General features: G+C 36.6%; 1 protein-coding gene and 1 long non-coding RNA gene across 2 annotated transcripts; one reads left to right on the top strand and one right to left on the bottom strand.

Moving 5' to 3' along the window:
• Nucleotides 1–2280: 2280 nt before the first annotated feature.
• On the bottom strand, nucleotides 2281–5471 carry LOC149415355 (uncharacterized). Its single transcript, XR_016303763.1, has 3 exons — nucleotides 5237–5471; nucleotides 2930–4261; nucleotides 2281–2757 (listed from the first exon to the last, which is right to left on the bottom strand). It is a non-coding gene; the product is annotated as an uncharacterized LOC149415355 (long non-coding RNA).
• Nucleotides 5472–6177: 706 nt separating this feature from the next.
• On the top strand, nucleotides 6178–22176 carry LOC149415356 (uncharacterized). The gene is made up of 4 exons (XM_089642377.1): nucleotides 6178–6504; nucleotides 8563–8828; nucleotides 9378–9509; nucleotides 21751–22176. Exons 1-4 carry the CDS (start codon nucleotides 6372–6374, stop codon nucleotides 22174–22176), a joined length of 957 nt encoding a protein of 318 aa, XP_089498503.1. The 5' UTR covers nucleotides 6178–6371.
• Nucleotides 22177–23788: the final 1612 nt, after the last annotated feature.

Genomic DNA, 23788 nt, shown 5'->3' on the forward strand with positions numbered 1-23788 from the left:
GGGGGATATACTCCCAAAGACCCTGTGGAATGAAGTAAGCCTCTGATCACCGGAGGCAGGACGGAAGGGAACCGGGATTGCGCAAACATTCCTTAGGCCCGCTCATGACGCCGGGGGAGGCACCCGTGGTCGTGAGACGGCCTCAACAGATTACTCTCACCTGACTGGATGCAGGAACCAGGTCTATCCGCCCCCAACACAACAACTATAGTGGAGGGACAACAGCAATATGTTCGGCACCCAAAACGAAGATGATTTTAATCTAAGTTAGCAACTGTAAGCACAGGCCCTCTCTCTACCCAGCACTTTACAAACTTTTAAAGCGTTCAAAATTGTCTATGTTCGACACGAGATCGGCATTCCAAGCCGGTCTTGTAATTCCTCTCAAGCCATCAAACATTTCCGATCTGGCATCATTTATCAACTCGCAGTGCCACAGAATGTGCTCGGCTGTCTGGTTCGTGTTACCACATGAACAGTTCGGATGAGGAAACAGAGTCAGACCGTGTAGCTGCCCTCTGAGTTCCCCATGACCGAACACTAATTGCGTCATGTAGTGATCCAGTGCCCATTCCATTCTGCTTTAACTGAAGGGAAGAAAGAGAAAGACAATCTACCCTTCATCGACCTATCTCATCACTCTTGTCATACACTCAGCGTTCTATCTCGCATGGCTTTCAATAAGCTGGGAAGGGACACCATTTTGCCTGGTGACAGTTCAACCCCCAGGTGGACAGCGGCCCCACCTCTGGTCAACGCCTCTTTTGTCAAAACTTCCCTAATTTCTATGTCAATCGGCAGTATATCATTAGCCACAGTCGTATATGCACCCGAGAGCGCCAACAGGGGAGTCTGTTGGCCCTGCTTGAAGACCGAGTGGATCAATGCATTATCAAGCCGGTGTCTCAACACAGATGCGGCATACAAGACTTGCACCATGTACACACCCTATAGAGAAGGTGAAGTGCCGGAGTTCGCAATCAGCCGTTGAGAGCCTTCTCAATTTCCAGCATAGATATGAGCGTACAATGGGCCCTGCTAGAAACGTTCTTGACTTGCGTTAGGAATGAAGAGGATCTATCTAAAGTGACACCTAAATACCTGGTGCTTTCAACGAAACGGATGGTGGAGTCTCCCATTCTGATGTTTTCTCGCACGACTGAGAATACCCTTCATTAAGAGTACCACGGTCTTAATGGGGAGGTTTGCAAGGTATATATAACACTAGCCGGTTTGGAATTCTGACCTGTTATCGAACACGGTGAATTTTAAGTGCTTAAAAAAATAGGATGCGCTTAGTCGTTCAAACTAGAATAAAATCATTATTTCGTTTCAGGTGCCAGGTATGCTGCTCCTTGGGAATTAGAAACGGTTTCACTATCATTTGTTTTCATTAGTTAAATTATTAGCTGAAAAAAGTTTATACAAAGAAAGGCATAATATTCCATACTTCCATCAGAGTCTCAAAATTCTTTCAGTGAGAGCAATTCTGTGGTACAAAATTATATTTCAGCACATAAACAACCCCTTATATATGAACAGGCTAGAACACAATCATAATATGTACTCGTTTTAACTTTAATGAAGGACTTATTGTACCTAAGAATACAAATAAATATGGACAAAGAACGTTAAACTATATGCTTCCCAGTTGTTTTAATATGTTACCTGCTGAAATTAAAAACTGTGCCCAAAACAAACAATTGGTGAACTTACTGAAGACTTGGCTTACTGAAAGAATTAATTTGTATTAGCTTACAATGATATATATTATTCTAAAGACTTTTAAAATTGTTATTAATGTTTTTCATAATTTATCTTTTGCTATATTTCTGTAAAAATTTTAATTTTTTGTTTTATACATATAATTGTAAAAATTTAACTGTAAACTCACTATAATAAGATTTATAATGAAAGAACCCGTTAGACAAACTGCAAAAAAGCCGTTTATCGAGACTTTTTACCTTATATTTGTAAAGTATATAATGTATAATAAATTTTTTTTTAAAAACTGTGCGCTGTGATTTATGCTACGTAAATTAAATTACTATTCCTTTTTTACGTATTTATAGCTTACATCTGTGATTGCTATAATCACCGAGAAAATACCATTACGACTTTCAAAAAGTGTACTGCATCAGGGCCAAGGTTAAAAATAAAGTAACATAAAGTTTGTTTTTTATTTATAAAAAATTGAAAAATTATTTCGATGACAAAAACAGCACTCTAACAATAAATAATTTACAAATGAGAATTTTAAATTTATTTTACAAACCATGATTACTTTCTCAGAAAAAAATGGTCAATGAGAGGAAAGAGAGAACGTAATAAACATTAATTCAGTCTGAAAATAGAATATATCTGTGGTTAACCAAAAATATTAAATTTTTTTAAAGCTGTAGTTTGGGTACATTTTCAAAAGTAAGTACTGCTAATATAAATAACCTAGTGGCAATCTTTACAATTGGGGTGGCACTTTTTCTTGTTAACATTACAGCGGCAGCCCCCCGAGGTGTCCCCAGGACCTTTTGGGCCCCAGCGCGGCCCCCGAGTGACCCAGCATATCTGCGTCTTGCATCTCGAACAAGACACAAAGTCACACCCGTCAGACTTTTGTATAACCACTCCACAACAGGGACATTTCATAGCTTTATTACTATCAAACATTTGCTTCAGAAACTTCTCAGTATGTCCATTTGGATCTTCCTGCGTTTGCGCAAACTCTTTGCAGGTTATGATATGTGGGTCGTGAAGGCCCTATAAATAGAAAATTCGATCATTTAGGGCCTTGATTCACAGAAATCAAATGTAACATTGTCATCAAATGCGCCATTTTGTTTTTATGACATAATCCTAGATATAATATGTTTAAGAGAAAACAAATTTTAATATTTCAATAGAAATTAAAAGTTAATTAATATTTACACACCTTACATAAACAGCAATTAATTTTTTTGCAGATGGAGCACACAAAATAAGTACCTCCCTCTACATAGAACCACCCATTACAATCCGTAGATTGGCAGTTGCTTGCTTCTTTGACTCCACGCATCGTAATGGAAATGGACTTCTGCATGAATTTATCAAACACTCCTTGGCTGACAATTTGTTTGATTTCGCGGTGTTGGATAACCTTATTACAAGTGTACTGGTCATTTCGAAATGGACATTGTACTACCACATCGGTGGTCATTTCAACAATGGATGAAATACATTCTTTACAGAATACATGGAGACATTCTGTTAATATGATCCCCATGTGAGGCTTACACTCTGTCAGGCAAACCTCACATTCAAAAGGTTCTCGGTTCTCCACTATGTGTAATTTATTCAGAACGACCAGCTCTTTGAACAAGTCAGCTTTACCTACTTCTTTGCTTGTTTGAGGTGCTTCTGGAACATCTTCTATAACTCTAGAAATGGATCTTTCTAAAAACCTTTCAAACAATTCTGAGTTCACAATTTTCATTAATTCTCGATGCGGAATAACTTTTTCACAGCTATATTTGTTATCTCTATATGGACATTGGATTTCAAATTTATCCGTTGTTTCTATAATTTGTGAAATACATTTTTTGCAGATAGAGTGAATGCATTCTGTTAGTATGACCCCTGCTTTAGGTTCACAGACAGTCAGGCAGTGTTCACATAAAAAGATTTCTTGATTTTCTACTAAATTACCATCATCAAGTGCCATTAGATCTTTGTACAAGGTTGAAGGAGTCGTGTGGAATGGGTCATCTTCAACACATTTAATGGTAAATGGTTTTAGGTTTTTACCAATAGAAGGGCCTGCTACGTGGAATTCTTCTTCATTAACACCTTCAATGTTGTGAGGTTTTTCAACAACACCTGCAGTGTGGAATGCTACATCTTCAACTGTACATAATTTTTGTTTTTTATCTATGGGATTACCTGCTATGTGGTAAGACTCATCTTCAACTCTTTCAATGATATTAGAATTCTTATCTCTATCAATAGGGACTGCTATTTGGAATGATTCATCGTGAATAGTATAAGGTATTTTGTTTTTAACAGTAGGAGGATCTGCAAAGTCGAAAGGCCCATCTTCAACTTCTTCAATAATATAAGGTATTTTGTTCACAACAGTAGGCGAATTGAAAAATTGAAATGGCTCATCTTCAACTCCTTGAACACTAAAAGGCTGTTTGTTTATGAAAATATATTCACAGGAAGTTTCCAACGTTTCTTCTTCTTCATCGGAAGATATTACAATGAAGTCACTTTGTGAATTACGGGCCTAAAATTAACAAAGCATCTTTATGGGTTACAGGGTTAATATTTATCTATAATACATATATTTGTAAATACTTACCGAACCGCCACACTTTTAATATGCACAGTTTATGGAAATTTTACTTCATTTCAAATCAATTAATACGAGAAACAACTATTTATGTTAGAGATGGTAAAAGATGCATTAAAGCTTAAATTTTATTCAAAGTTCAAAATTTCCCTTATAAAACAACCTTTTAAGATTTTTTTAGTTTGGAGTGACGTTTATAAAAGGTTTTGTTTCAATCTAAATATACACAAATTATTTAAATAACCCAAACTATAAACCTATTTTGCGCAACGAAGTGTAATTTCCATAATCTGCACCTAAAAGTGTGGAGATTAGGTTTATACTTACCTTACTTTTTTCTATTTAATATTGTTCGAGTATTATTAATATTCAAGTAATTAAAAGCACGGTAAATATACAGAAAATAGGGACACGCTTAATATGCACATTTTATTTTAAAAAGTTTATTTCTTTGTAGTAGTTAGATAAGAGGAGCAAGTTTTTCAGTTTCTGGAAATGGAATATAATGCAATAGGTATTCGTTCAAATTAAAAATCGATAGTTCACTTGGCGGCCATTGATATTGATGCCAAAGTTTTATTCTTATCTTATAACCAAAATAAAAAATAAACCTATGATCAAAATAGGTTGTTAGTTTGGGTTTAATTGAAAAAAAAACTGGCCTAATAAAACTATTTTAATATTATTATATCAAACCATGGCGTGAAGAAAAGGCGTCAAATTATCTGTTTTTTGCGAAATAACTACTAAAATTAATTATTTTCTTAATACTTAGGTACTTCTCATTATTATTTAACTGATATGAGGTGTTTTTAAAATAAAATTTACGTATTAAGCGTGTCCCTATTTCCTACATATTTACCGAAATCATAATTAATTAATTATTAATCAGTGTAAGCAGATAGATACCTCACAGCAATTTCTTTTATTCGGAGTGCTTAATATAATTTCGGCAGTTCGGCGTTTCCCTGAAGTCGCAATGCCAATAATGTCAAGAGAAATGTCGGGATTATAATTTTCTTCCATAATAATTTTAACAACCAAACGAAATGTAATAATTACATAAAACCATAAAAAAGATCACAATTGAATGAACAATATATACAAGGAAACAAAGTTTTGTTTTGACCATTTGACACATAAATAAACCACTCTCATTTGACATTTGAATTTAACAGAATAAACTAGAGATGGTCGATATTCCTATCCCGGTTACCTGGAACCGTCGATGTTTATTTCCACAAGGAACCGGTTCCTCTTGCAATATTTACCAAAATTGAAAAAATATTAGGAAATATGGCAAGTCTCTTACCGTAAGTCCTCTGCTTGCGCCTCTGAAATTTTGTGGACTTTCATCATTGTATGATTATTGTATTTAGGACTGTCTTTACACTACATATAAAAGATTCCACGGGTATCTTTTTGTCAACTTTCTTCTAATCTTTTTCAAATGCAAGGTGCATATGACGCCGTTCTATTTGTATAAAGAACATTAACTTTAAATTCAGTAACATGGAAAATAAAAATCTAGAAATTAAAATAAAAATCTTTGCTTACACATTTGCTCTGATGATGGACACTGTAATGCTGTCCGGAAAGATGGCTAAAGAAGGAGGTAGCACAATATGGCGTAACACCACAAAAATAAATCACTGTAAAACTATGATGGTACTTAGGTACATAAAATTGGTTTTTTGTCAAAGGTAGATATAAAATTATTTAGTAAAATTTAAAGACAGAAAGGCCTCGATTGGCGTGGATCGGCTAGGTAATGTGTCCCCTAATTTCAGGTCGAATGGCCCCGGGCGTGAGTGGTTTATGGGTTCAGCCGTGTTGTTTAGCAAGAAGCATTATTAGTTTAGCCTTATAAAAAAATTCGCCAATTTGTCGAATATTTCACATCTGGCTACTGATTTTAGTTTTTTCGGCATGGCATTACTTTGTCAAATGTCAAATTTGTGGCAGAAGGGTGTGTTTATACTTTCAAATTAACTTTGAATTATTTAACTTTGGCCTATCCCAGTTTTCACATTCCAATTTCAAAATGTCAGAAGTAAATAATAACTTGGGTACTCTGAAGTCAAAAATAATCGAAATAATAGCCGATTGTAGTGGAGAAATTGGTCAAAATGCAAAATCTGTTCAGAAGTGGTTTTCTTCGGGAGAATACTTGAAAGGTAAACTAACTTGTTAGTAGATTATAAATAACAGCTGCTTTGTAGTATTTTTTTAATACATTCATAATATTTTAGAATCTACTCATTTTTGTTTTTAATTTACGAGAGCGGAAAGACATGGAAAAATATATTTTGGGGATGGAGTGGACTACAACGTGTTCTAAAACGATGACAACCTAAGCGGCTTGAACCAAAACCATCCCGATCGCGATGCCGTGACACTGGATTAAACCAGACTCCTAACTAGTATGATAACCTCCAAAAATTGTATTTTTATTTACTAAACCAATTAATAACTTTGGTTTTAAATAATTTTTAAAAGATTTCGAAAACAAAAATTTTTGGAGGTTCTCTTACAAGTTAGGAAGCCGATTTGGTAAATATTTACCTAACCGCCGCACTTTTAATAAGCACAGATTATGGAAATTACGCTTCTATTAAACTTAATTATACATTGGGAGAGACGGAAAAAGATGCATTAAAATTCGATAATTATTCAATCAAAGTTCAAAATTTCCTTTGTGAAACGATCCCTTTGCCGCCATTTTGGATTTTTTTAGTATGGTTTTGTCGTTTGTGAAAGTTTCGTTTCAGTCTAAATACTCAATTAACCCAAACTAAGAACCTAATAGCTCATGTTCATGTAGTTGATTATTATAGTAACTGTTGAAACGGCCTATTAAAGGTGCGGCGATTAGGGAAATAATTTCCACCGATTTGATTCAGTGCCCTGCCTTGTGATGTAGGTGGTATTGCCTGAACACGGCAATACCTTTCAAATATTGAATTTTAAAGCTAATGTTATAGAGTGTCCCGAATTATTTTCATCACCACCATTTTATTTAGAGATAATGAACATACCCAGTTTACGAATATTTGAATTCCTCCTATTACCATTATTATAAGCTCAAAAACTTCTTGCACAATTATGGAGGACTTAACCAGCAGCAGAAGGGTGAGAAACCTGAGGGGGGAAAATGTTTACACAAAGGCTATCTTTTGGCTTTTTGCGGACGACAATAAGATTCTAAAGATAATAAAAAATCACGATGACTGCCTTCTTTTCCAATCGAATATCGACTCTTTCAATGATTGGTGTAAAATTAATTGTTTGAAACTAAATGTTGATAAATGCAAAATTATGTCCTTCTATAGATCAAAAAAACCGATTGTCTTCGAATACAAACTTAATAATATTTGCTTAACAACTGTTACATCTATTAAAGACCTTGGTGTCTCTCTTGATAGCAAGCTCTCTTTTCGGGATCACATAACTGCAATCGTTAATAAATCCCTCAAACTACTTGGTTTCATCACTAGAATCACTTCGGACTTCAAAAACGTAAATACCCTTAGAACTCTTTACTGCTCCTTGGTTCGCCCCCATCTTGAATATGCTTGTGTTATTTGGTCTCCTTTTTATGCTGTCCACATTCGACGCATTGAATCTGTTCAACATCGGTTCTTAAGAGGGATTGCTAGGAGGCTAGGTTTAGAAAAAGGCAAATACTCATATGATGAAATTGAACTAACTCTAAACCTCTCTCCTTTGGAAGTCTGTCGGGAAAGAAATGACCTCATTTGCTTCTTCAAAATTATAAATGGTATTATTGATTCACCTACTCTACTGCAACTCATTCCCTTCAATATCCCCTCGCAAAGACTCAGAAATAATGAACTGCTCTTCCTCAACCATCATTCGACAAATTATGGATATTATTCACCATTGTCCAGAATGTGTAGACTGGTCAACTCAACTCTTTTTTGGAATAAGTCTGAATGATTTTTGCCAGTCGCTAAACAAGTGGCGGAATATTATAAGTGTCCTGTGGTCCTGACCCACGGCGTATTCTTGACTTGATTCGACTTGTCACTTTATTTTCTTATATTATATCTACCATATGTCTTTGCTTTCATGTACCTTTGTCTACTCCTGTATTTTTCATTTTACTTTATTCGTGTTATTATTTTGTAATTTGGACGATGTCCGTTAATAAATAAATAAATAAATTATAATTGCCAAAACTCAAAAGATTTATTTTTTACTGTCTATTTCAGAACTTCAAAAGTATAAAGAGAGCCAAGAAACGGAAGAAAAGATGGACTGTATAGTGGAAAAACTACGTGAAATGCTGCCTTGGGAGGCGGTTCTTCCCACGGAGAACATAACTAACCCTGTCAGCGGGCCAAACTCGGACTGTACCAGTGAAAACACGCACCACTTGGACGGTTTCCTGTACGACGATACTGAGGTTTATAAAATGCTGGAGGACAAGGACATAAAACAAAGATTTTGCAGTGACTGCGGCTCTCGTAATATCGAGGCAAGTACTTACTTAACCCATAAACCCCCTCTACGGCAGATGATAAAGTTATCCTCTGTTGAACAACTGTCTTGGAAATGACCTCAAATCTGTTGACATCAAGGCCAGAATCATTCTCTCAAGTCCTATTTGTTCTTTGGGTTTTTTTTAATGTGAATACCCCACGAGAGTCCCAACATCTTCTAAACCATCTGGTCCATCCTCAATTGGGATTTATTGTAAGGATTAAGTTTGTAGGCAGGGGAAGGTGAGGAAGAACCTGACTATTTACATCTGGTTACTAAGCATGGCTAAGGCCATTTCAAGCAACCTTTAAATTCTAAAAAGTGGTCTTACACCAGGGCGATACTAAGAGTATCTTTCACTCTGGAATGTGCCGCAAATATACCATATATTATTTTTAGTTAATAAATTGTGAAATTGCGCACGCCGGGATTTGAATCAAACAAGATTTCGACCACAGAGGCCTTAGGTTTGGGTTTCAACATAATATTAGCGAACAATGTTTGTGTGAATAACCTAACAATTGAACTTCTTTTATTTTCGCAGGACATCAATGTTATTTCACATTCTTTATCCAGACAGAAGTTGCAATATGTCTTCAAAGTCTTGTTGCCTAAAGACTGCTCAGCTTTTAAAATATTGGATGTTGGTTCACGAATTGGCGCAGTGCTTTACGGGGTAAATAAATTACTTATTCATATTTAACACATTTTGCTGTAGGATAAACTAATTTCCTACTGCAGTATAAAACTGAGGTTGGGATGTTTTACAGAGATTCAAATATAAAATTTACATCAATTGGCGAATCAGTACCATTTTGAATTTTTGACATTTGAAAGGCGGATTCTAATGGTCAACTGACATGTGGTAACAACATAACAGTTGTGTTTTTCTGCTGATTACAATTTGTTGAAAAGCTGTTGCTGATACATATGTTGAAAGTATACAATATTAGAATGCAGAGGTACTAATCGCATATACATTAAAATCTAAATTGCATGTCGCAATGTTGGCAAGTATACTGTATTATTAGTAGGTTACAGATTTTAGATGTTAATCAAATAATAAACTTTAATGTCTCAAGGATTCATTTGATACAGCCATAGTGATTTTGTAAAATCTAACTAAAGTGCTGAAAAAAAAAATCCAAAAAAACTGTGGCGTAGAGAAAAATCTAGATTAAATAATTAATAATAAACCGCTCGACCTACTTAGGTACGTACTCGCAGTCGAAATCAAAACAGAGCAACCTACGTACTACAAGCAGACAAACACCTACTTGTCTACTCGCGACAATACTATCGCGCAGTCAGTCTGGGACATTACGAGAACTCGCCAGAAGTTTCGAGTCTACGGCCTATGCATAATTGCCGCGCTATCGAAGGTTCCTGAAACATACAGTCTGTGCGAGTGCCTAGGATTTAGTTGCCGTCCATCTACCTACTGCTACCGTCGGCCGTGTAGTATAAATATGCCCGACGCAGCGAGTCAGTCAGTCAGTCATCTATCAGCCGTCAGTTAAATCAACGAGTTATCACCCGCGCTCCTCTTACTAGCGCGAAGGACAACGTACCCGGCTTCGCCCGTACCATCATGGACTCCATCGGGACATCATCATAGCGCCTTGTCCAGATCGCCGTCCCTGGCAAGCGCTACTCGGATTACAAGCGCCCTGGTTCCAGTGTCTCTGACCAGCGCTTCTTCCACGCTACCATGACCACCACTAGGACACGCAGCATCCTCACTGGTCCACGCCGCTCCCGTTCAACCGCCTACAAGGTCCGCCGCACCTTCGGCCTTCCCGTCAGCACTGGAGTGCCTGAAGATCTACGTTCTTCGCCAATGCCTGACAGTCATCGAGTCCCGGTCACCAGCGCCCGGCGTCGACTCACTGACCCGCGCCTGACCAGCACATCATCAGCCAGCATCCGGTGTATTCTTCTGTCCAGCGTCAACTCTCGTTACGGCTACACTGACTCATCAATAAACACTGTTACCTTCACGACACGCTTTTTATTCCGTGCCTCATCACCATGATCCCCAAAAAACTATGAAATTTTATATTTGTATATACGGTGTTAGAACGCAGTTTATATACTTTCTAAAGAACTTATTTCTTAATACTTCTGAAACCACACAGTGTTAGCACACTATGGGTGAGTTTTAACCTTGTCTACTTTAAAAATATGTACTCCTAACTTAACTTTGTCAAAATTATAAGGGCCTTACTAATAAACGTCCGTTTGATAGATTCTTCTGTCTTAACAAACGTCCGTTTGATAGAATCTACTGTCTTAACAAAAATGTCCGTTTGATAGATTCTACTGTCTTAACAAACGTCTGTTTGATAGATTCTACTGTCTTAACAAATGTCCGTTTGATAGATTCTACTGTCTTAACAAACGTCCGTTTGATAGATTCTACTGTCTTAACAAATGTCCGTTTAATAGATTCTACTGTCTTAACAAACGTCCGTTTGATAGATTCTACTGTCTTAACAAACGGATTGTAATCTTTAGAGCACAGGCATCAGGTGGAAATGCTGTCCTTGTGTTTCCTCCCTTTTACAACATGGGTATCTTCAAGACTCAGGTTCCCTCCCTCCTTTCCACAAAAAGACCCTCCACGCAGCATACCCAAAGATGACAGGCCTAATAAATAATTCAAAAATATATTCCTCAGGGCCTCCTGCGTGAAGTTAATATAAAAAAAGAAAATGAATGTTTTTTAAATTTTACACAATACCATACATAAAAATCCATATGTATGGTAAATGGTTGTTTTTTTTTTATATTTACTCCACACAGGAGGCCCTGAAGAAAATAATTTCCCTCAGGGCCTATGTCATCTTTGGGGATGCTGTGTGGAGGGTCTTTTTGTGGAGAGGAAGGAGTGAACATGGGTCTTGAAGAGTCCCATGTTGTAGGAGGGAGGAAACACAGAGGCCGGCAGTTCGTTCCACAGCCGAGCTGTTGAACTTAAGAACGAATCATAGAAGCGACCCGTTCTCATGTGACAAGTGTCAACTGTGTACAAATGTTGGGCGCGCGTTTGGCGTGTATCCCGACTACGCACCGGTGCCGAAGGGATCAATGACGCTAGTTCCTCAGAGCATCTTCCATTGTAATACCGATATAATACCTTGCGTACATATTTAATCTCTGCATCATGTCTTCCACATTTCCACATTGTTGGAAACTAACGAGGGTCAGCCCCATTCACAAAGCTGATGAAAAGACTGACGTCAGAAATTATAGACCAGTTGCAGTACTGTCAACAATTCCAAAAATTTTTGAAATGATTATCTGTGATAAAATCAGTCCACAAATCATGCCTTTCTTAAGAGGTAATCAACATGGCTTCTTACCGAAGAAATCAACGGTAACCAACTTACTCTCTTTCTCTCGACGGGTAGCACAAGGCCTAGACTGTAGGCATCAGACGGACGTAATTTACACGGACTTCGCAAAGGCATTTGACCGAGTAGATCACGATATTCTAATAAAAAAGATGCATAAAATAGGTTTTAATCAACCCTTACTGACATTTTTTGCGTCATATTTAAAAGATAGAAGTCAGTATGTAAATATAAATGGATACGACTCCCATAAGTTCGCAGCTCTGTCAGGAATTCCTCAAGGATCGAATCTCGGTCCCATGTTATTCCTCATTCTGATTGATGACATTCAGGATTGTATACGTCACAGCTCATGTCTACTATTCGCAGATGACATGAAACTGATGAAGGAAATCGAATCAGATTATGATTATTCGAAACTGCAGGCCGACCTCGATTCAATCATGATATGGTCGGTAGAAAATAAACTTAACTTCAATATTAAAAAATGCGTTGTTATGACTTATAGTCGTTCACAAAATCCGGTATTCTGCCAGTATAGAATGAATGGTGAAGTACTTACACGCGTAAACATCATCAAGGACCTTGGGGTGATCTTTGATCCCAAGCTGACATTTTCAAACCACATAGTCCAGCTTACCTCGGCTTGCTCCAAAACTCTTGGTTTTGTAATTAGAACTTGCAAACAATTCAATAACAAAGTAGCAATGACCTCCATGTTCAACGGAGTGGTCAGAAGCAAGCTGGAGTACGCCAGTACTGTCTGGATACCTTATCAACTTAAATACATAAATATGATTGAACAAATTCAAAAAAAATTCCTAAGGTATGTTTACATGCGATCATACGGAATATATCCGAAATTCATGCATCACGTGGAACTGCTAAAGGAGACAAATTACCAAAGCCTGGAGACTAGGCGTAATGCCGGACTCATGGTATTTGAATTAAAGTTACTAAAAAACCTTATCGATTGCCCATATCTCCTGTCATGCTGTGGATTATTCGTTCCTGATAAATACTGTCGAAATCGTAGCCACGACCTATTCTGTATACCGCAGGGTCGGACAGATGTCATTGCCCGACATAGCATGACAAGAGGTATGACCTTACTAAATGCCCTACCAGCGGATATAGATGTGTTTAATATCACTATACCATGTTTTAAAAAATATATGTACATGTATTGTTAGTTTTAATAAAATTGTACCATAATTGGACTTACCTGTCTGTCGTACAATAATAAAAAAAAAAAAAAAAAAAAAAAAAAAAAAAAGAACAAGGACAGCATACCTACCTGACGCCTGTGCTCTAAAGATTGCAGTCCGTTTGTTAAGATTGGGGAATCTATCAAACGGACCGCCCGTTTCTGCACAGAGTCAAGGGTTTTTTTCAGGTATTTTGGGGCTCCAGACCAGAGATGGCTGCCAAATTCGACAGTAGGGCGCACTTGCGATTTGTACAGGGTGAGCAGTTGTGTACTATTAAAGTATCTGCGGGCCCTGTACAGTACGCCCAGCTTCTGAGAGGCCAACTTTACTCTAGCTTCGATGGAGCCCCCGTACCTGAGCTGGTCACTTATAGTTACACCAAGCATATCAATGGAAGGCCTGTTCGGAAGATTGCTTCCGTTGAAGGAGACTAGATTATCATTTGGATCCCTTTTAGACGTAATCAGACAGGATTGGGTCTTTGAAACATTAAATTCGACGAGATTATTTTTACCCCAGGAGGAAATACTCTCGAGATAACCGTCCATTCTCTGCTTCAAAGCCCTCCGAGCCGTTGGAGTTTGTGTGCCCTTTGGGGGCTTGTCAAACAAAAAGCTATCATGAACTGTACTGTCATCCGCGTAACAATGAATCGGTGCACATGTCAAAAGGTCATTGATGTGCAACAAAAACAAAGTCGGAGACAGAACCGATCCCTGTGGGACGCCAGCATTTATGGAGTGCGAGGAAGAGGTGAAACCGTCAGCAACCGCCTGAATCGACCTATCCCTTAAAAAGTCAGCAATCCACGTACACAGGGATGCGGGAAGTCCGTAAGAATGCAATTTGTTGACAAGTCCTCGGTGCCAGACCCGGTCAAAGGCCTTGGATATGTCTAGTGCGACCGTTTGGGTCTCACCGTGACGTTCCAGGCACCGCCCCCAAACATGCGTCACATACGCGAGAAGATCACCGCACGAGCGGTTCCGCCGGAATCCGTATTGACGGTCGTTGATAATTTTGTTCTTCTCGAGGTATGTGAGCAGTTTGTCGTTGATCACACGTTCCATCACTTTGGACAGAACTGATGTGATCGCTATGGGGCGGTAGTTGGCCGGGTTGGAGCGGTCACCTTTCTTGGGAATAGGATGAATTACCGCTTTTTTCCAACCAGAGGGCACAGTGCCACACTTCAGGGACATTTTGAAGAGCTTTGTCAAAACTGGAACTATTTCCGCAGCACACCTCTGCAATACCAGGGCAGGTATTCCATCAGGTCCACTAGCTTTGTTAACATCGAGCCCCCGTATGACGTGGAGTACATCCCGATGCCGGATCCTCAGCTTTTTCATATAGAAGCCGCAGTGAGGAACCGACGGCGGAACAGCACCCCCGTCGTCGAGGGTCGAGTTTTCCGCAAACATTTTCCCTAAAAGGTTTGCCTTTTCGGTGGCGGTGTTTGCTAGTGAGCCGTCAGGTCTGGTAAGAGGTGGCAAACTGGGTTTGCAAAAATTTCGACCTATTGAGCCCGCAAGCGACCAGAATGCTCTGCTGCCATGCGGGCAGGCAGCCAGCTTTTTGCTGATCTGCAGGTCGTGTTCGAATTTTGACCTATTGATGATTCTCTTGCATTCCTTTGCCGATTTGTTGTATGCTGATCTGCTTTCGGGCGTTCGAGATGTGTTGTAGGCTCGGTAAGCCGCGTTTTTTCGTCGAACTGCTTCGGAGCATTGTCGACTGAACCACGGCTTTGAGCCTACACCAGTTTCTTTAGTAGTCGATTGTATGAAGCCATCCATCGCCGAATTGATGACTTCACCAATCTCCTGGGCACATCTTGAAGGGTCCGAAGTCCGAAAACAAACAGCTGTCCACGGAAAAGCATTGAAATGGGCCCGCATACCGAACCAATCTGCTGACCTATAGTGCCACACTTTTCTCCTCAGCCTCTCATTGGTTGGTCTGAGGCTAACGGGGATTGATGTCGTCACTAGGCAGTGGTCAGATGATCCCAGAGGCGCTGTGACGTCAATCTTATAACCGTGTGGCACAGTAGTTAAGAATAGGTCTAACAGATTGGAGCGGTGAGTCTGGACATCAGGAACCCTTGTAGGCTCCTGAACCAATTGCTCTAATCCGTAGCAAATGGCAAAGGATTCCGCCTGTCGGCCAGCCGAGTCCGTTGGGCCTGAGAACTTCAACCATGGTTCGTTATGAACGTTGAAGTCCCCCAGAACAACAAACTCGGCCGAAGGGTAGCGGGGCAAGAGATCATCAATAGTATCGCTCAAATGTTTGAAGAGCTCGGAAGTGTCTGATTCGCTATTTATTTATTTATTTATTTATTTATTATTTTATTTACGCCCTAATGGGCTTTTACATGAAAATATACATTTACATTGATTACAATAATTGAACATAAGAAGATAAATGGAGTTAATTGTAAGAAAGCAACACATATAATAAAATTTTGTGCAAATTAGCAAAACACTAATAAGATGGATTCAATATAAAATATACCCAAGCATGAAATAGTAAGTAAAAGAAAGTTCAACATAAAAAGTAAGTAAGTGGGTGTGTTTAAACCCAGTATTAATTGTGAGTTTAACAAATCGATAAACCAATATAAATTAGAGTGTAACTTACTCGTGAGGTAAAGAACATTATAACAGAGATTTAAAAAAAAAAAAAAAAAAAAAAATAACAAAATAAGAGTTGCACCTGTAAAAAGCAAAAACTAATAGAATTTAGCAATATCGACATGAATAAGAAATAATAAGATCTGAGATGGAACATAGTGTTATGTATAAAAAGTAGTTAGTAGGTATATGCATACAATTATAAGTGTATAGTAGAGCAAATAAAAAACAAACAAATATGGATATAATTTACTTGAAAGGTTTCGAATGGGAGAAGATGTAATAAAATTATTAAAGCTATAAAAGTTAATTATTAGCCGATAGAATCGAAATAAGTTGCCTTTTAAAGCTCACAAAATTGTCAAAACCAAACATATCTATAAGTTCACAGTATTTATTCGCAAGGTTGTGAATTCTAGGAATTGGTGAAAAAATAGAATAATTAGTGTTGAGGTTCTTGTTAAATTTAAAAGTATCTTTACTGCGAGTTTGCCTAGCAGGAACATTAATGCAAATAAGTTCCAACAAATTAGGGCTGTCAATTAAAGATTTAATAATTTTGAATAAAAATAGCAAATCAATTAACACTCTTCTATCAGATAATTTAAGAAGTTTAGTTTCAGCAAGCAAGTTATTGTAATTTATAAATTCGATTGGAATTTTCATTTTAAAATTAATGTACCGAAGGAATTTATTTTGTACCTTTTCTAATGATTGAGAATGGACCTTGTAGTACGGTGACCATACGGTGGAATTGTATTCTAATTTGCTTCGTACTAACGAGCAATACAGATGTTTTAATGTTGACATACTTTTAAAATTTGCTCCCATTCTCAAAATAAAACCTAGTATTCTCATCGCATCGCTTGTTATTTCATCGATGTGTTCGTTAAACTGTAGACTCTCGTGGAATATAACACCAAGATCACGAATCTGTGATACACGAAGAAGATTAGCACCATTCATAAAATAGGAAAAATTAAGTGGATTTTTGCCTTTGTAAAAACTGATAATCTGGCATTTACCTAAATTTAGTTGCAAATCATTGACAGAACACCACGCACATAGTTTATTAAGGTTCAACTGCAAAATTGCGCGATCGTCATCGTCTTTGATTATTCTGTATATCTTCAGATCGTCGGCAAATAACAGGACTTTAACATTAGTAAAAATATTAACAATATCATTGATAAACAAACAAAATAATATTGGGCCCAAGTGAGATCCCTGTGGTACTCCGCTCGAGGCAGCAAATGTATAAGAAGTAAACGAATCTATCTTGACTGCTAAGTACCTTCCTAATAGATAACTCTTAAACCATTCCAACATGCTCCCTCTTATTCCCAACAATTTTAGTTTACGTAATAATATTTTGTGGTTTACTTTATCAAATGCCTTACTGAAGTCAGTATATATGGAATCAGTTTGATGTGATGCATTAAGGGCATTAACAATATCATTCGTGTACAATATCAAATTGGTAAGAGTAGATCTACCTTTAATGAATCCATGTTGAAGGGGAGAGATGGTTCGATTGATTCGGGATATCAACTTATCTAGTACTAGGCTTTCAAAAAGTTTGGGTAAAGTAGACATTATACATATTGGCCTATAATTTGTTACTTCGCTCTTATTACCTTTTTTGAAAATGGGCGTTAAAAGACTAAACTTCCAAAGGTCCGGGAATACACCTGATGAGAGTGACTTTGTAAATAACTTATGAATAGGATATGACAATGTATGCATACAATTTACTAAAAACCTGGGCGGAACATTATCAGGTCCTGCGGATTTTCGGGAATCAAGACTCTTCAGCTTAGATATAATATCGTCTATGGTTACATTACAGTCAGATATATCAAGAGTTTCAACCAAATCAAAGCACGAAATATTGCTGTCTTCACTTGCATTAATGTAAACGCCGCTAAAAAAATCAGCAAAAAGATTAACAGTTTCCTGAAGATTTTGGGATAATTTAGAATCGAATGACACACTACTAGGTATGTAAGTACCATTTTCTTTTTGGGATTTAACATATTTCCAAAAGAAATTTGAGTCGTCCATGATAGAGCCTTCGACATCACTAATGTAATTTTTGTAACATTTTGCGGAGAGCTTATTGCACTCTGCCCTCAATTTTTGAAACGCAGTATAATCGATGGCCAGGCGACTTTGTTTGAATCTCTTATGAGATAATTTTTTGAGGTAAATTAAGTCTATCAGGTCTTTTGAGAACCATTTTGGGTATAGAGTTTCTCTGTAAGTCGTTAAAGGAACAAATTGTTCAATTGCAGAATTAACGATGAAGTAAAATTTTTTAAGGTGTACATTAATATCATCGTCGCTATCAAAGAATGACCAGTCAGTCTGTTTAAGGAAATTTGAAATTTTAACATAGTCAGCTTTTTTGAAATTTCGAGTTTCTACTACCTTTTTTACGATAGGAATTGGTTTAAGATTGGACATGCATATTTCTAGTGGTGGATGGTAAACATCGACAGGTAATAGAATTTCGGTACTTCTCACAACACAGATGTCAGACACATTTGACAGTGCCAAATCCAACGTACGACCTCCTATATTAAGAACATTATTACACTGTGTTAGACCTAAGAACAGTGCCATATCTCTAATAACACGAATATTAACATTAGAACAAGAATTGACAGAATTCATATTACACCAATCATAATGTGGCAGATTGTAATCACCAACTAGAAGTAGTTTAGTATTAGGATATTTAGCACAAATTGATTCAACCTCGTCGCAGTGATTGCTGTAGCTTTGGACATCAGAATTCGGAGGTAAGTATGCACATCCCACTATTATTTTACCTCTAGAAGTGTTCACATTGACAAATAGTTGCTCGATGGATGTGTTTTTTGTGGATATTTTTGAAGAACTGAGATTTTTTGAGATAGCAATGGCTACACCACCTCCTCTCGTTTTGGCACTTGTTTTAGAATTCCTATCCATACGGTAGATGTTGAAATTAGGGAAGCCTAATTCGGCGGAATTGATTCCTGAGTCGAGCCATGTTTCGGTTAAAATGAAGATATCACTGCTGATAGTTGCCGCCGAAGTCAGCAACATGGGAAGTTTAGTGCGGATCCCTCTCACATTTTGGTAGTAGCATTTTATTTTTTGTTGTTTCAGTTTTTTGGCGCACATTCAATAATTTTAGGTACAGAGTTCACATATTTGATAGTTATATTGGTTTCACCGTTGTTCTTCCTCGTCTCGAGTTGTTGGCGTAAATCTAGAAGTTGAGTCCTCTGCAATGGTGTTTGGTCGTTACTGGCCTTTATACCGTTTTTCAGTTTTGCGTTCCTGGTCAAAACCTCACGAGCCGAGACAGAGTCATTGAATTCGACCTTAATCGGTCTAATTTTGTTGGACTTTTTTACACCAAGTCTGTACGACTTAACCACACTCGGTATTAATTCATTATTTATATCACTAATCGCTGAAACTACTTTATCGCTGTCCATTTTAATAATTGTTGTTGTTGATTCTGAAATACTTTCGGGAACATTAAATAAAATAATGTTCTTTGACCGGGTTTTTCTTTCCTCGGCCTCTGCGAGCAAATCATTTATTGAAGATGAAGTATTTGTCGGGTTAGTAACAATAGACTGAGTATCCGTTACACTTTTTAATGTTGACAATTCTCCTTCCAACATTCCCATACGAACAGCCATCAATCCTGTGGTTCCTAACAGATCCGTTGTTATCGGGGTAATTTTACCCATTTGCTCCTTCGTAAATTTGTTGCCGGGGTCATTAATAATTTTTATCAGCGAACAGAGTAGATCCTTGGCCTTGGTCATATAGTTAAGAGAGTTCTCGTTTAAATCCATATTAAAATTTATTTAAAAAGAGTTAAAAATATGTTAACTTTATTCGTAATTAGTTTATACACAAACGCCTGTTTCCCGCAAACTGTTTAGCACTATTCAAAAGTGACGACACTTTTGACCAATGGCGATAGTAATGACGGACTGATAATGCGCCTGCGCGTTTGGTATGTTTACCAGTTGAAAATTGTTATTTTAATATTTTTAAAACACAGCACTGCACAGCACACACGATAATTTAAAAATCTAACTGATTGAATATTTCGAAGATGAAGTGATTTAACTACTTCGACACTTTATGTTGTGTTTACTTGCAATTTTCTAATGTTTTGGAAGTTTTAATGTGGAGCGTATTCACTATCTGTGTAATCAATGACGGTAGGTTGACTGATATGACTATGGTTCGGTGAGCGGTATAGACATGCGTAGAATCTTGCCGTACTGGCAAGATTGACGCGCACCCACATTACGTCGAATCTGGAGTTTTCCAGACTCAATAGTCGCACACAGTTGACGTCAGCTCGACTATAGAGGCAGACTCCTCCTTTCAGTCGGAATTTGGTTGCGAGGGTAAAGCCCTTATTATCAGTTGTGTAAAGTTTAAAATACATTTATTAGTAAGGGGAAAATATTTTGTTATAAATGATAATATAATGCCTTGTTATCTTCGACTAATGCACAATGGCGTGAGTTGTCCGTGGAAGTATGATCTATTCCCATTTAAAAGAAAACTGATGTTGCCAAATTAAGTCAAATTTTATTTTATTTAAAATAAACAGTAACTGGTTTGACTCCCCTGAACTAGTATCGCTGTATACCTAGTAGACCAACTCGACTCATATCGCCATATCATTGTAACAATATTGCCACTAATGCAGAACAAAATTCTTCAATATATCGCCTGCATAGATTTGGAAATGGATACTTTGATATCAGTGATGAAGGAAGTCTGTTATCATATAAAAGATGTATAAAAAAATATTTTTTACGTATGTAAGAATCAAAATTTAAGTAATTAAGCATACATTATTGTTTACATTATCGTTACTTTGATAATTGATAATCATTTATGTTTGGCATAGTTGACAAATGATTCTTCTAAGTCATTATTAACATTTTTTTTTCTTACGTTTTGTACTTGTTTTTTATAATTTATTCTTTATAATTAACTTAACTTTATATTTAACCTTACACTTTACACCGTAAATTATACTTTATACTTTAAACTTTATACTTAACTTTATATTTGACTTTTACACTTTATACCGTACATTATTTATTTATTAACAGACTTACGTCCATCATATTACAAAGCGACACGAGATTTGGGACAATGTACAATGCAAGAGTAAAGGATGATATATAAAAGCAGAGACAAACAGGGAAAACATAAGAAAATAGAAATGAAATAGAAGTGTCAAGTCAAGTAACCTTGCTAAAAATAAAATGGTACAAAATATCCTCAATTGCATAGTACTAAATATTATAATAACCTAATGCTGTATACTTTATACCTTGTACTTTTTTATATTTATGTTAATGACACATGTCGTGCCGTTTGTATTTAAATAAATAAATAAGTCATTTGAACTCATCAGACAGGCCAATGAAATTGATCTGTTAAGAAAGAATTTCGATATTAGAGAATATTTTATTAATTTCACCCGAAGTAAGAGAAAATTGACCTTACTTGGCACACAGACTACATGCCCACAACACACTTCTATCGGTTTATTTCAGTGATAAAATTTTAACCCATACACCCCCCATATGTAACATGACCATGATCAACTTTAAACAGAAAAATTAGCTTTTTTGAATTTGAATCATTCTTTTTGTGTTCTATTGTTTCAGGCGTATTTCTATACAAATGCGGCACAAATATTTGGCATTGAATTGAACAAAGAGTTGTGCGACGTACAGAATAAGATTGTCAGTACACATGACATGGCGAGCAGAATAAAAGTGGTAAATGGCGACATTTCCGAGCAGGAGGATATTGTGGCGACTAGTGATATTGTCATTCTGAATAATGTCTTTGAATTTTTCATGGATAGAGAAGCTCAAATAAAAATATGGAGATTTTTGAAGAAAACTCTAAAAAAGGGTTCCATAGTGATCACCGTTCCCTCGTTGGAAGAAAGTCTAGATGATCTGGATATATATGAGGAGTTTTCTAATTGGATTGAAAAAATTCCGGCGTATCAAGAAAATAATATGCATTTCGATGAAGAGACCATGCTGTCATTTCATGATATTTATTTATACACTGTCAAATAAAATATTATGTTGAGTTTTTATTGTTTTATTTCTAAATTTAAAAAAAATAAATTTTAATCCACTTAGCACATGTATGGGCACCTAGACATAGAATGGACGTTTTGTTTCACAGAATTTGACAGTTCCTAAAATTTCAAAGTAAATTTTCATGTTCTGTATAATTTTCATTCAAGTTCTGTTACCATTTCAGTTATGTGAAATAGCCGGCCAGTAATAATATAGTAACAGATCTTCAATAGAACCTTTACAGAACTTGAAATTTGATGAATTGTTCAAATTCTGAGAAATAACCCATCCTAAAACTAAATAGCGCTGACCTATTTTACAGAACTTTTAGTTAAGTACCTAGGTACCTACCTGTCTCATAAAAGACAGTGACATAGATCTGTAAAACTTCTTACATTTCAGAACACCTTACTAACCTTAGCCTGCTCAAGTGTCCTGAAAGAATCCAGTACAAATTCTGCTGTGTTTAAATCCATCAACGAGATGGCCCCACCGTACAACTCCGAACTATGCATTCTGAAAAACGCTGGTCTAAGGCAGTCAACTCTTAGATCATCAGGTAATCTGCAGGGTGACGGAAACTAAGCTCAAGCCAAATAGGTACTAAGTTTGAAGATTGTGTTTTTTGAGTATTAGGGCCCTAAGGCTTGGAATAAACTCCCTCCGGAAATAAGATTCAAAACAAGCCTATCAAGAGTTCGGCTCAAACAAAAAACTTACCTTTTTACAATTTCATACCATTAAATTCAATATCCCTGAGAGTACATTTCTTGTATCGCTTACATAATCTAAATTACATTTCATCTTATTGTATTAATATTGCCTTTTCGAAGCTCGCATATGTGTGATTTTTACGGATTTTGAAATAGGTCATTATTTGCCCCCAGTGTTGCCGTACCGGCCGTACCTATTCCGAAAATGAAAAACCATGTTTCAGGGGTAATAACCATGGTTGTAAGCTTTTTAATATGAATTTAAATTAAGAAAAACGGTACCTACCTAAGTAAATTAAATGATTTAATAAAATAATTGTTTTATAATTTTCCTTTGAACAATAGAAAAAATATGTTTTGTAAAAAATAAACACAATACAAAAATGAAAACACACTTTCTTTTAAAAATTAAATTTTCCTTTTTATTGTCACCAGGTTTAATTTATAGGACTCCATTACAAATTAAAAAATAATATTTTAAAAAAATTAACTTAGAAAAAATGACATGATATTATCTTAATTTAATTTAATACAGTATTATCTATTGTCAAAGGTAATAATAATTAGATTAAATGGTATTTCACCATACTCTTGATAAGCACTATCTATTATCGGTTATCCATGGGATAACTTATTATTTACCATTTATCTACCTATTTATATAAAGAAGATTGTCTGTAGCGGGCGGGCGACTTTATTGTTGTTTTTTAATACAAATCCACAGTTTTATTCCGAGTTTGATAAAATTTTGCATACTTGATCTTCAAAACAAGAGGAAGGTCACTGTGTAAGTCTGATTTTGAAAAACTCTGTGTAAAGCCCGGGCAATGCCGGAGACTTCAGCTTGTTTATTTATGTAGCTCGAGTTTACTATTCGGTACTGATATGCGGCT

This window comes from Hesperophylax consimilis, chromosome 18 (assembly GCF_061612785.1).
Source record: "Hesperophylax consimilis isolate HC1 chromosome 18, BYU_Hcon_1.0, whole genome shotgun sequence".
NCBI classification, from domain to species: Eukaryota; Metazoa; Arthropoda; class Insecta; order Trichoptera; family Limnephilidae; genus Hesperophylax; species Hesperophylax consimilis.

Coding starts and splice junctions, on each gene's coding strand:
- LOC149415356 (XM_089642377.1), top strand. CDS start 6,372: ATGTCAGAAGTAAATAATAACTTGGGTACTCTGAAGTCAAAAATAATC. Junction 8,829..9,377: donor GCGGCTCTCGTAATATCGAG/GCAAGTACTTAC, acceptor TTATTTTCGCAG/GACATCAATGTTATTTCACA. Junction 9,510..21,750: donor TTGGCGCAGTGCTTTACGGG/GTAAATAAATTA, acceptor CTATTGTTTCAG/GCGTATTTCTATACAAATGC.